General features: G+C 39.7%; 1 protein-coding gene across 10 annotated transcripts in view; it reads right to left on the bottom strand.

Annotated features, from left to right (window-relative positions):
• Positions 1-14,069, bottom strand: part of TP63 (tumor protein p63) — a 228,515-nt gene that overhangs the window by 75,065 nt on the left and 139,381 nt on the right. For all 10 annotated transcript variants that reach the window (XM_047788673.1, XM_047788691.1, XM_047788719.1 and 7 more), the window contains one exon: positions 8,110-8,364. In XM_047788673.1, coding sequence (XP_047644629.1) covers positions 8,110-8,364 — 255 coding nt within the window. The remainder of the gene's footprint in view (positions 1-8,109; positions 8,365-14,069) is intronic.

Genomic DNA, 14,069 nt, shown 5'->3' with positions numbered 1-14,069 from the left:
TGTGTGTGTGTGTGTGTGTGTCTATGTGTGTGTGTGTCAGGTATGTATGACTGGGTCACTATGCTGTACAGAAGAAATTAACACAATGCTGTAAATCCATTATACTCTAAGTAAAAAAAAAAAAAAAAAAGGCCATGGAAGAGACGTCTGCTAAGATCAGTACCGTTAGGCCCCTGTGTGCCTAATTCTAGTTACTCCACAAACTATCCCATGTCTACAGAACATCTGCAGGGCTTCAATGAGTTTTAAAGATTCTCCTTGTATTCCACAGGAACCTTTTCTTTAATCTCAAAAAATTAGAAGTTGTTGGGCAGAAAGCTACGTTATCTCAAGTCTCCTGGCTACAGAGACCTAATAGAGATACTGATCCTACTGATGTAAAACCATGAGGATTTATTTCTTGCACAGTTGCTTTTACTCATGACATGACAGCTGATTGCTACATACCTTTCATGAGAAAAATCCATCTGCCCTTCTCCACCAGAGGGGGCGGGGACACTTACACGACTTGGTCACACTATGGAAATGGCTAATATGGGGGAATGCAAACATGAGAAGGTGTAAAGCTCACATATGGGAAAGCACCGGGACCAGTAAATGGCACACATCATTCAGGGCTGATCTGGAGGCACCTCTGTCAAACTTAATGATACACAGTATTTTTCTTGAGCCATTAATAAAATACTATGATATTATTCTCTGTTTATTTTTTATTTATTTTTATTTTTTGTCTTTTTAGGTCTGCACCCGAGGCACATGGAGGTTCCCAGGCTAGGGGTTGAATTAGAGCCTATGCCAGAACCACATGGGATCCGAGCCAAGCCTGTGACCCTACACCACAGCTCATGGCAATGCTGGATCCTTAACCCACTAAGCAAGGCCAGGGACAGAACCTGCAACCTCATGGTTCCTAGTCAGATTCATTTCCACTGCACCACGATGGGAACTCCTATTCTCTGTTTATATCTCAATCTTCTGGTTACTTTTGCTCTGGCACACTCTCTATGTGCCAACTAAAAATCAGGCAGCAATTGCTAAGCTGAGAAAACTAATCTGAAGCCCTTTAAATTTCACTGTCCTTTTCTGAGGACAGCTTTGGCCAATTTTAGAGAGTTATGGAGTCCCATAAATCCTCTGATTAAAAAAAACCAAACAAACAACTAAGATTCTTTTTTTATGCCAAGGATCCATTATTGCACATTATTATACTTTCATAAAATAAAATGTTATAGGAATGCGATGGTAGGGAAACAAATTGAGAAAGATCTGCTTTGATGATGTAGTGCTCAGTTTATTGCAGGAAGGGATTAATCTATACAACTTTTGAAAGGAACAGAGAATTATTATTTCCTAATCGAATACTGCTGGCTCTAGTCTCCAGTTATTTTATTTAAACTTTAATTATCATCCCTTGTCACTGTTAAGTAAACCACAAGGATGACGTTCAGTCAGACTATTGTTTTGTTTGGTCTGGTTTTCACAACTAAAAAAAATAACAATAATATCATTTAAAGATCTGGAAATACTGCATGCAAATTGAGGTTTCTAGATGCTCTTGAAAATTTGATCTTTTAACTCCAGTCCTGCCTTCCCCCAGGACACCAGGCTGGAGGTACAAAGCACATACCCCTGTGGACAAGGTAGGGTAGGGCTTATCAGGCCACTGTCCCCATCCTCACCATTTGACTCATTTATCCTATCCCCAGTCCCACAGATACTTGGGTTTTCCACCTCCAAGGTAGTCTATTACTAGTAAAAGCAATTTGTTCAAGAAACAGGCCTGATGTTCTGATTCCTGTTCTTGATAGAAACTGCCATAGTAATTTATTTGTATCATAATCCTCCTCATAATAATTCATCATTCTGGGAAACCAAAGCTACAGAGAAAAAACAAAGTATTGACTGGCTGGTAATACCTACAAAACCAAACTGACCACTATGAATGATAACATAAGTGAAAAAGAAGAGGAAAAGGAAGAGGAGGAAGAAGGGGGGGGGCAAGATTGGAGGAGGAGGAAAAGGAGCAGGACAAAGAATAAGGAAAAAAGGGAGGGCTGCTTTTATTCTTTTTGTAATATAAAAAGAAAGGCAAGCTTAATTAAAATTTGCTGTTTATTTCTTCTTAATCAGTGGTTGGTTCTCGTAACACTACATGCAATAAATAAATATTATTCTTTTTCTTTTAAATAGAAACTCTATGGTACATCCAGTAAATCACTCAGAATAGTGTGGGAGGGCCCTCGACATTAGACTAGATGAAACTGGCTTATCACAAATACATTAGCCTAGAGTTACTTTAAATAACTTAGGGCAAACAGGCTGATTAAGTTATTCTGCTCTGGACTGGCATGATACCCCTGCAGCATGGCTTACAAAGGAAATTCACTTCCGAATCCAAAACCTAGAGTTAAGTAAGTAACATGAACCGTAACTAAGAATCTCCAAGTCCTTTGTTCAGGCCCTTCTTCCTCAATACTCTAAAAACTGAGAAATAGCTTGGGTAACAGTTGACAATGCTCAATGTTATTATTTTCATTGTCATGGGAGGGGCCCAAAAACACACTCCTAGGTGTACCTCCAGAGATTTATAGGACAGCTATGGCAAGAAGTGAAAATAACCTTGTTATGATTAACAAATGGACCCCTGTCAAGAGCCCAGTCTGTCGACTTCTGTCCCTCAGCAATGAAATCTAACAGCCACTCAATTTGAAGACAAGCCCCAGAGTTAAGGCTCCCACACGATGGGAGAAGTGTTTCCTTTGTGTAAGGATGCTAATAAATCATGTTCACCATGGAAAAGTTTGTCTGTACATCATGTCCTTTGACGGGCTATTCTTAAGAGTCCCAGGATTCCAGAGGGCCACGCAATGGGCTGGCTTGCATTAGGTTTCTGCAGAGCTGGCAGCCTTTTTCTGGAAGTCTTACATTACAGGTAACCTGATGACAGGGAGGGTGGGCCACAGGCATGGCATCTCAGCTCGCCTGCCTGTGGAGGAGCCAAGGGGAACGAGCTTGCGAGACCGATATGCTGGGATCAATGAAACTCTCTGGGGGAACTGGCTGTTCCCCTTTCAAATGCCACATCCCTAATCTCTCCACTTGCTCAAGTCAGATGCTTCAAAGCTCTGAACAGAACACGAGGCTAGCATGATTAGGAAAGGCAAAGGAAGAAGGCTCTCCACATCATGGGTGCAGGCAAAAGGCATCAAGCTCACAGGCAGTTAACAATCAAGATCAGAATGGAGAAATACTGCTCGGAAGTGGAAACGTTTCCTTGCACCATGAGATGAAAACAATGTTTTTAAAATATATTTATTAAAGGCCTACTATATGCTGGACATGGTTCTGAGTACTAGGTCAAGGTGTCTGCCCTATAAGACTGTGAAGTCTATAAAAGGAGAATGTCCCAAGAGCAAAAAGTGATATATGTCCAAAGGCCAGGGTCGCTATCTCAGATTGAGCACAACAGAAAAACATTAACCTCAGCATTTTCCCAGGGTTTGCACACGGATAATGCTGTGTGTCATGCATAGGCTGCGGAGAAAACAGGTCTCAAACTGCCAAAGATGTGTGAGGCCGATAATCAAGATATACGTGACCTACATTCGCCAAAACAGCCTTGTCCCTGGAGTCCAGCAAACAAAACTATTTTGCCCCCAGAAGTGGTGTCCTCACCAGTCCTCTCAAAGCCCAACGAGGTGCCATTGAAAGCTTATCTTGTCCTCGCCAGCAACACCAAAAGTATTCCACATCAGTACCTATGATTCTTGTGAATGGCCACAGAATACTCTGTCATGTGCATATGCCACGATTTAGGTAACCAGTTCCCCACTGGTGAGTGTAAGGTTGTCTCCAATACTTTTGCTATCACAGATCCACTGTTATTCTATATTTGACATGGAGAATTTTTTAAAAGACATCCCTATATAAACGAAGGGGCAGATTAAAGATGAGAAATAAATGCTGGAAATCAACATGTTCTAAAAGCTGGAAAAGACCTTTCCTAGTGCTGGCCAGGAGAGCCTGCATCTGTTTGGACAGGCTTAAGGAAGCAGCACAGCTGGCCTGTATAAGTCTGCATATGGAGAGCCTGTTATCATCCTATGCCATTTAGTCATATATTTGAGTAGTGGATAATATCACTGTCCTTTGGGGCTGGAGTATGCACGTTGATAGCCCACAAGCACAAAGAAAAAAAAAAAAAAGAGTCAAAGACATCTTGCTTTGCTTTCTCTCAAATGATTACTTCTTAAGCAATTGAACCCACAACAAAACTATAACAGGTGTTCCCGCTGTGGCCCAGTGAGTAAAGGATCTGGTGGTGTTTCTAGCTGTGGCATAGGTCACAGCTCAGCTTGGATTTGATCCCTGGCCTAGGAACTTCCATATGCCACTGGTGCAGCATAAAAAGGAAAAACAAACAATCAAAAAGTATAATAAACTGGTGAATTCAAATTTAGACAGTAAACACACGTGTGCCTATGACTAGCCTAGTCCTTACACATGGTGTGTAATCATCACCGTAAGGAAAGCAGTGAACTGTAAGGAAAGGGTGAACATCCTCATTTGCCAGGGCAAAAATTGAGGTTTAAAGAGACTGAACTCTTTGGGTAGGTCCCATGGGGTGCTAGTAAGTTTCAGAGTTGAAATCTGCGCCTCAGTTTCTTATCATTTCAAAATTACCTTACTGTCACCTGGTCTATGGCTGATGATTCCCAGCTATAATACTAGACCAGCACTTTATTATATTAACTGGTAGGTCTCTATCACTGGTAGGAATTACACTGCAGAAAGAAGAAGAAAGTCTGAAACTAAGTCCTAGTTTGGGTGTGACTGAATGTGTGTGTGTGTGTGAAGTCGAGAATATGGAAAAATGTCATCGCTCTTCACTTCATTTAATTGGAAGAAGTTTAAAATAAATACCATATTTTGATAGAACTGGAAACACACATTCGTTATTTGAAGAGAAAGCAAAGGAAATATGCATATATACTTTATATTAATTATATTTTGGCAGTAACTCTGAGTAACACCATAAATTAAAAGAGAAAACAACATGAAAGGATGACAAGTGATAAAATGGTACTAACAAGATTTTTATTAAAGAATTACCAGAAGACTGTGCAATAAGTGTGTCCTAATGACAGCTGCTTCTGCTGCTTCCATTTTGTGGGAAGTTCTAAAATACAGGGTTTTATTGTGAAAAATTGTTTGAACATGCACAGATGCCTAAGATAATGTGGCATCGAAATGTCCTCTGTCAGGTGGCTTCACTCGACTCTACACAGGGCCTGGGAGTACCTGCATGTTCCTGTCAATCAAGAGGAAGACAGTCTAGACAAGATGGTGGAGAGACTTGAACTTGAAGGACAGAGGCCTGGGTTTCTCTCCCTCCTTGGCTGGGGATCAGCCAGGTAACCTTTGCTTCTTAAACTTTCTTCTTTCATAAAACTGAAGATAACAGCCTTGGTTCTGAGACTCCAACTAGGATGAATGCATGAGAGACCACTTAAAAACAGGAGATCTGTGCATAAGTGTGAGGATACATAATTTGGCTCGAGGAGTTTGATGCTGCTGTGTATAACACACTGGTGTCCATGGCTAAGAATTTACCCATTTTTGGGTGATCTTAACAGCTCCTCAAACAAGAGTTCAAATGTGCTGAATTCAGAAGAAATGCAGCTGGGCCTAAAATGAGTCTAATTGTGAATAAGAAAGAACATTAATAAAACTATAAATACCACGTGATACACTAGTATGATAGAATGGACATCAAACTCAACCATTCATTTTGTAATACCCACAGCATAAACTGGATAACTGAACAGAAACTCAAGAAAGGCGAACCAGCTTAAATCAAACTCATTTATTAATGGCAGGCAAAAATACCTGATTAGAACCTAAATTCTTCTAAAAACTTTCTGTGTTGATTCATAATATGAGCTCGCTATAAGAAACGAGATTGGGTTTCAGCCTGCTCATCCTCCTCCGAGGCACAGACTAAATGCTAGAAAGATGAAGTGACTTGCCAGAGGACATGTGGATGATCACAAGGAGAGTCCAGGTTTCCTGGCTCCCATCTGGTGCTCTTTCCCGTGCCTACCCCCTTCTGAGGTTTTGCTTTTTTTTTTTTTTTTTTTTTTACCCTCCCACTTATACACACCTACCCAGCCTTCTGACGAGACAACATACTTCTCTGAGATAGGGCTTTGATGGAGGGGGGTTCAGAATTGTGCTAAATCTGAAAGAAGCCTTCAGATCTCTGTATGACGAGGTGGGGATGGAGGGAGGAGGAAAAAAGACTGATGTAATATTGGACCTGCCTCATGTTCCATCTCCACGGTTCTTAAGCCACTTTCCAAAGGAAGTGATTATTCATTTAGTGGCCCCAATACACCCATCATCCGTCAGATTTGCTCACTCCTAATACAGGGAGCTGTGTGTGAGTATGCCAGAAGAGAAACGGTAAGCTCTGAAGATCAGTGATGCTAAACATCTAATCGGTGACCCCTATTCCAAAACACATCAATGCTCCATTTTTAAAATGGTTACTCAAACAGTTCTTTGGCAAAATATTACTTAGATCAACTGATATTTCTTTAAGAGCTCCTACAGATTCTTAAGTTTACTCACCTATAGTGACCACCCCTCCACCATTATTAGTAAAAACAAAAAAAGAGATTAAAGAGTATGATATAACTGATTAAAATAGCCACACACTGAAGAGAGATCAAGTTTTAAGCTAATACGTCTACATTATAGTTGAAGTACAAACCATGACAGAAACACTTTTCAAACCATGAATGGAAAGCACCACAATACATTTTCAGACAATCTGGGGACATCTTGATGTGGAAGAATGAAAGAAAGGATACAATCTAGTCAGGAAAGGTGGCAGTAACAGGACCAGCTACACAGAAGCCTCTGTAACATTAAGAAGGTCACCAAACCCCACATTTCTTCAGCTGTCTTCACTGTAAAATGGGAATTATGAAATTGTCCTACCAAGTTTACAAAGAAGTGAGGTCAAAATGAGGCGACACATGGAATTATGTTGGAATTGAGTGTGCCCCACGCTCACAAACTCTGTACAACTGGAGTAAAGCCTGGATACTGTAATATACAAATAAAAATGCTTTCTAAATAAACCTATTTGCCAAATAAGGAAAAAAAAAAACCCTTTTAAAACAATTCTAAAGCTGCTTCTCAACAAGATGATGGTATCTGGAAGAATTTCTATAAACCATGCAAATGTTAAATTGTTTGACAAACATGTGTTCCACTTTAGTCTTGGGCATTCCTTGATCAACGAATAAAAACCAGTCTTATAGGCCTCTTCCCTTATATTTAGCTTTACTTGTGTTATAATACACTGCAAAGTCAACTGTGAAATAGCATCAAATTCTTACAGATTTTTAATTTTTAAAATATTTGCATGTTTTCTTAGAAATATATATATATATACTTTTTTTAACATTTTTAATCAATGAACTAATTCAGGGCTCTGATATGTAGTTTTGAGGCTTTTGGGGGGATGAGTCTACTGTAATAAATACATATGTATCAATAAATTATGATTTGTATTATAGAACCTACATGTATAAACGAATTTAGCCTTACCTTAATGAATGAGATTTTAATTTCTTTTTACACCATGTTTGTGATTTTATTCATTTTTAAAAAATCACATCTTAACATGGCATTTATTTTTTCAAAATAATGAGACCGGTAACCAGCCTACATTTTGCAGATTGTAAATACATATCCCACAACTATGATATTTCCCACTGGCATAATTTTTCTATTAAAAAAATTGTTTTCATACAAAGGACCTCCCAGCAGCGTGAGGCAGGTAAGACCGCAATAGCTAAAAATGCCAGGAGCCAACCAGAACACAGGATCAGGGCTGTTCCTACCTAATGGCACTTTTTCTCTCTGGTTCAGCGTTAAACACCCAAAACCAAAATGGCCTTGTAGGACAAGGAGAAATATTGTACTATTCAATACGCAGCCCTAAGCCTTGATGGGGGAGAGGTGTTGGGGGTGATGGCGAAGACCTCTGTTCTTAGGGGTCAGGTTCAAGGGCACGCGGGCGCCCGGTGCTCTTACCGTCCAGGTGGCTGACTTGGCGGTGCTGGACTGCTGGAAAGACACGTCAAAGCTGTGCGGCCCCGGGTAGTCGGTGTTGGAAGGGATGGCGGGCGAAGGCGAGAGGGCATCGAAGGTGGAGCTGGGCTGTGCGTAGGGCGAGGGCGCCGTGACGCTGTTCTGGGCGTGGTCTGTGTTGTAGGGGCTGGTGGACGAGGAGCCGTTCTGGATCTGCTGGTCCATGCTGTTCAGGAGCCCCAGGTTCGTGTACTGTGGCTGCGGGACACCCAGAAACCCCAACGTTAGCCATTTAGGCTGCATATCATGGCTCCAAAAAAGGCGTAATTTGGTGCAAGCCTTCTACAGAGTTCAGCCTCAGGTCCATGAAACTTTTACTTTCGAGGGAAAATGACCAACTGATGATACATTGTTCAAAATACCAAAGAAGCCCAAGGCATGTGTTTATGTTTTATAATGACCTGCACTGACCACACAGCTTCACGTGCATACTTTGAAGACAGGGGTCTCGTCAAGAGCCTTTTGAAAATAGCTTATGAGCTTTATTCACCAATTGGGTTAAAAGTATCAGTACTCAGTAGCTGCTTATGAATTCTTTAAAATAAATGAATATCACCTGCTACTCCACTACCTCCTGCTGTCATGATATTCAGAATGAGAAAGACCACTGGATAGATATGTTCTAGAGGAGATTTAAACATCAAATTGTTATTTGCAGAGCAAAATCAGTTGTCCTCCAAATTTCCTTTTAGTCTTATCATTCTAAATTCTGTCTCAGTGTACCAATTCCCCCACCCCTCTTCACCCCTCCCCAGGACTGGGTTCCCCAAGACTGGAGGTGAATGGGTAGCAGAGTGAGGAAGAGACAACTATATATTTTAAAAGGTAACATGCTAGTATACCAACCAAACACAGCCTAATTGTTTATCTGTTCTTTCATTTTCTTTGTAGCAGTTTATTTTCTAAAGCACATGTGTAAGAGAAATATCATCTAGTTATGATTCAAACTCTATATTTGATATAATTCAGAAGTACACTAGTTCATATAACTTGTCTGCCAAATGCTTTTATTTCTTCTAGGAAAACCAGTCCTGAATAGCTATTCAATTGAATATAAGATGTTTATGCAAAGAATGATTTAAATTTTCATTTCCACTGAAAAGAAAAATCTATACTGTATTACTATCAGAGAGAAGAAGCGATTTGCTCAAGCATCGGCTAGTAAGCCAAGCGTAGGGATTTTGAAACCAAATCTTTTGATTCCAAGTCAAGGGGTTTGACTACGCCATCACACCTGTCAGCCTGGTCAGATCACTGAAGTCATTCCCAAGTCAAACTGAACACATTTCCAGAAGGGGCCACCAGCCTCTGGTACAGTCTTCTCTTTATGAAGCCTTCTGACATGGAAGTCTCGTGGTTTCTTTAAGTTGGCAACAGGAAAACAAATCAAAAGCAAAAAGGAGGAAGTCCTGTTGGTACATATTTTATAAAGGAAATGAGGAATCTGGCTTTTTTTTTTTTTTGTCATTTTAGGGCTGCACCAGTGGCAAAGGGATGTTCCCAGGCTAGGGGTTGAGTCTGGCTCTTTAACTGAACTCTGAGTCCCAAAGTAAGTCAGATTATGGAGAACAAACTCACAAAGAAGTTGATGCTTGAAAAGAATTCTAACTTAATTTTAAGTGGAATAAAATTATTTTAATAAACTTTAAATATTTCGTGGGGAGGAGAAAGAACTCTGCCATTCCATTCAGTCCAGAGAACATCCATCTAAATGTTAATGGTCGCATGTCCATTCCATTACATTTATATATTCGCATTCCACGGCTGAATGCCATGTCCCCATTTGCTCTTCAAATAACTATTAATCTCTTTACACTTATCCCCCTGCTGACAACAGCAGCTGTTAGTCTCGCCTTCTCTCCTCTCTGACTTCCACAGCTCCTGTTCCTTCTCCTCTCCTCCACCTTCAGCTTCCCTTCCTGACAGGTGAGGCAAAGTCCAGGTGAGGCAGCCAAGAGAGAAAAAACTAAAACCTGAGGCCCGGATGAAGGCATCCACAGCCGGGGCTGAACTGAAGCTCTTAGGTATCCAAGCCTGAGGCAACAGCCTGGAAAGGGGATTGAAAAGAAATCTTTTGTGTTCAAGTTAAGGGTCAGTATACAAAGCACTACTGAGCGTCCTGCAGGAATCAGATAATGCTCCCACTGGCACGCGCTTCCCTACAGCAGTACAATTAGGGAGGCAGCCGGCCCTGACAAAAGGGACAAAGAAATTCACCAAGCACTTTCTCACAGGCAGTAAAAAGCCTGTTAGGCCAACCCTCTCCTCCTCCTTCTAGCCACACAGAATAGAACTTCAGCTAATTGTGGGCTTGGAGGAGTACAAAGAAACATGGCCCTTTGAATTATTCTTTTTTTCCCAATATAGGTAAAGAGAAAAGTCTGGGGACCAGCTTTAAAAGCCAGTGAGTAAACACTCAGAGCTCCTTGAAGGACTTAAGAGAAATGGAAACTCCGTTTACCTCAGAGGTACAAAGCAGACAGCCCTGGGACAGTAATAAGACTGAACGCATTGGGGGGCACCAAAGAAGCAGAAACGAATTTCGACTCACTGATAAGTGTGGATGGCCGTGTTTTTAAATGTGCTCATTTTTAATCCCACACAGTTTAGGTGAAATATTTTACTTCACAACAACAGGTTTGGCTTCCAAAGCTGATGCCTCAATTTATATAACATAAAGCTGGATTTCTCAGGTTCAGGCAAAGAACTCCTCACTACTCAAGATAAAAATAGGAAAACATATTTCAATGTAAAACTTCTCTCGAATTTTACTTGAAAGGAAAACAAAATTGAGTAGTATACTCAGTTGTCTGTTTTTTCTTCTTTTTTTTTTTAAGCATAAAAATAACACTAACTTTGAATTAACTAGCCTAAAACACAGACAAAAATAAACCCACCAATGTTAGAACTCTATGATTGGAAATCCCCCTGGAGACTTTTCATAGCTTTATTAAAAACTGATGTCATAAAGCTACCATAGGAAATAAGTTAATTTTAAAAGCATTTCGTTAACAACAACCAAAAAAGGTTATTGGCTTATTTCTTTGATTTGAAGAGAGTGGACTTGTTGACAAAGTTAACAATTCGAGGCCAAGGGCAAACTTACATAGCCAAGAAGAACAAGTGTTAAGAAGGCAGGGCTAGCAAAATAATTCACATGGCCCATTGCAAAATGAAAACATAGGATCTCTTGTTCACAAATTATTAAGAGTTTCAAAATGGTGACAGCAGAGCCTTAAGCAAAGCATATGGCCCTCTCATGACTGCACACTTCACAGCCTCTGAAACCAGCTCTGTTCCAGGTTAATGTGAATAATATTTATGTTTTATTTCCTGCTGAAGTGAAGCTGGTGGGATGAAGGAAGCAGTATACTGCCCTTTGTTTACTGTCAGTAGTTTCATAAACACTTAAGGGAGAAATGTGTGTTACACTTGGATGCTGCAGAGATGCCTATTTATAATGAAAAGTAAAATAGTTTCATAAGTTAGAACATGACATTCATAAGTAACAAAAAGTGTCCTGAGAAGAACTCCATATGCCCCTTGTGTTTCTCTTGCAACAAATCTATTAGAACTTGCCAAATGTAATAGGAAGTGGATTGTCCCTGCCTAATCTCAGAGCATCTTGAAGTTGGAATAACCTTAACATACTCTCAGGCACTCAATGCAGTAATGAATGAACAATGTTATATAGCCGCCCTACCATGTCTGAAAGGGGAGACAGTCTTCTTTCCACAAAATATAAAAGGTGAGAATGAACGCAGTTTGTTTGATATCTGTTATAAGCCTAATAAAGTAAGACGATGGGTTTCCTTGGAATCCAAGCAGATGCTTCATTTCCTATGAAATTAATCTGAAATAGAAACTCACCACCCGGACCCTGGAAAATTCTCAATATCTTTAGCTGGAATGTATCCAGCTTCATCACAGTCTAACTGATCTGACCACAGAAAGGATGAACACACCTTGGTCACTGAGACTTAAGCTAGTCCTGGAATGACAGAGCACCCCAGGGGGGTTCTGAAACCTGGAGCTGGTGTGGTAAGTACAGGGATACCCAGGGGCTGAATCACAAACTGCTTGTTTTCACCATTAGGAAAGAGCAGATATAACTCCCATTCCCAAATACATAAAGAGTGTTTTCTTGGGTTTTTTCGTTTGTTTGTTTTTCTCCTCTCATAAGTTCTTTTGCATCCTCATAGCCATCTACAGACTCTGATTCATTTCTTCACTAAATTATCGTTTGGATGACTAGACTCAAAATGGCAATGTGGAAGACAGATTTCTCCTGACGAGTCATTGTTTTGAAAGTGCCCTAAAAATACTATCCCTTAAGCTTCATTTTATTTTTCTTTCCTAGACCACATTGTTTAATGATCTTAAATTCTGAGTATATCCTGGGCCTTAATTTTCTTCTCGTCAGCTCAGCAATAATCTATATCAGTATTTATCACTGTTAACAAAACTTAGTATTGAATACCTGGGTTTAAAACCTACTTAAAGTTTGATGCTAAAAAATAATTTAAATAATTTAGTATCAAAAAAGAATTCTAATCAAGTCATATGACCAGAGTGATGAAACAGGAACACAGATATAATGGGCAATTCTGAAAACCTCTCTCTTCGAATTTATCTATATAAAAGAAATTTTATAAGTTCTCTTTCCTAGATATTACTATCTGCATTAGCTAATTTATGGCAACCTGGCAACAATAACTGATAATATATGGCAAGGGATTAGTAAAAAATGGGAATGAGGGCCATATCAGGCATGGAAGTGGTTACTTTGGGGACATATAAACAATTTATTTACCTCAATTCAATTCAAATGGATCTTTGTCACAGGAAACAATAACGTGCCCAAATTCCATTTGAAAGATATTATATTTATAACCCTTGACTGACTCTTAGAGGAGGCTAGAGAATTAAACATTTTTCAGTACTCCTTTTATTCCTGAGTAGATTCTAATAATGCAGAAGAACTTACACTTGGTGAGGTAGGGGCTAAGGCCAAACTCTGCCACTAATGTGCCATCTACCCCTGGGCAAGGCACTTAAACAACCTGGACCTTAGTTTCCTATAAACTAAAATCTGTCGAAAATTGAGGAGGCTGGTGATCATATGTAAAGGGTGCACCAGTTCTAACATTCTTTTAGGGATGATCCTTCTCATGTACAATGCTATTTAAAAATAATTCCATCAGATTGCTTTCAAAAAGTAAGAGAACTATTTTTTTTTTTTTATACAGATTTGTCAGACCAAACCTACAAACCCAAATTGTTTCAGGCAGCAGCATATATAGTTTCCTCAGCTAATATAACCTTTCACCTCAGGCTCCATGGAGGAGATTTTTGAACACTTTAAAGCCCCTCCTGGGAAAAGAAAACAGTTTTCTTCATGACCCTGGCTTGGCAAAGCAGTCATTCAATTATGCTCTAGCAGACAGTACTACATTTTTATCCCCAAATATTGGCAAGGTAGTGACTTTTCAACAAGCACTGCCTTAGGGAGAAATGCTTGTCATTTTTGTCTTCTACCACCTGCCTCACCTCAAAGAATGATGGTTTGTTTTATGCTAGAATTAAACACAATTGATTTAAAGTGCTCCATTTGAGGTCAGGAAGATATTTGTATTATAATGTCAAGTTAAAGCACCATCTTTCCCTGTTAAGAACTTATTGAGCAGCACATTTTTCTCAAAGCCAGATTTTGTTAGGTATAAAATATTTCCCTTCTGTTGTCTTCCAGATGATCCTAGAAAGTGAGTGTTTGGAGGTAAAATACACTGATACCTTATAATGAACAATATATAAAAATAAAGCATTTAGGTATACAAACCTAAAAAGACAGCCTGCAAAGAGTTTACTAGAACCTAGGATATTTTATGTTATGATGCAAACTG

This window comes from Phacochoerus africanus, chromosome 1 (assembly GCF_016906955.1).
Source record: "Phacochoerus africanus isolate WHEZ1 chromosome 1, ROS_Pafr_v1, whole genome shotgun sequence".
NCBI lineage: Eukaryota > Metazoa > Chordata > Mammalia > Artiodactyla > Suidae > Phacochoerus > Phacochoerus africanus.
This window is presented reverse-complemented; position numbering and strand designations above follow the sequence as displayed.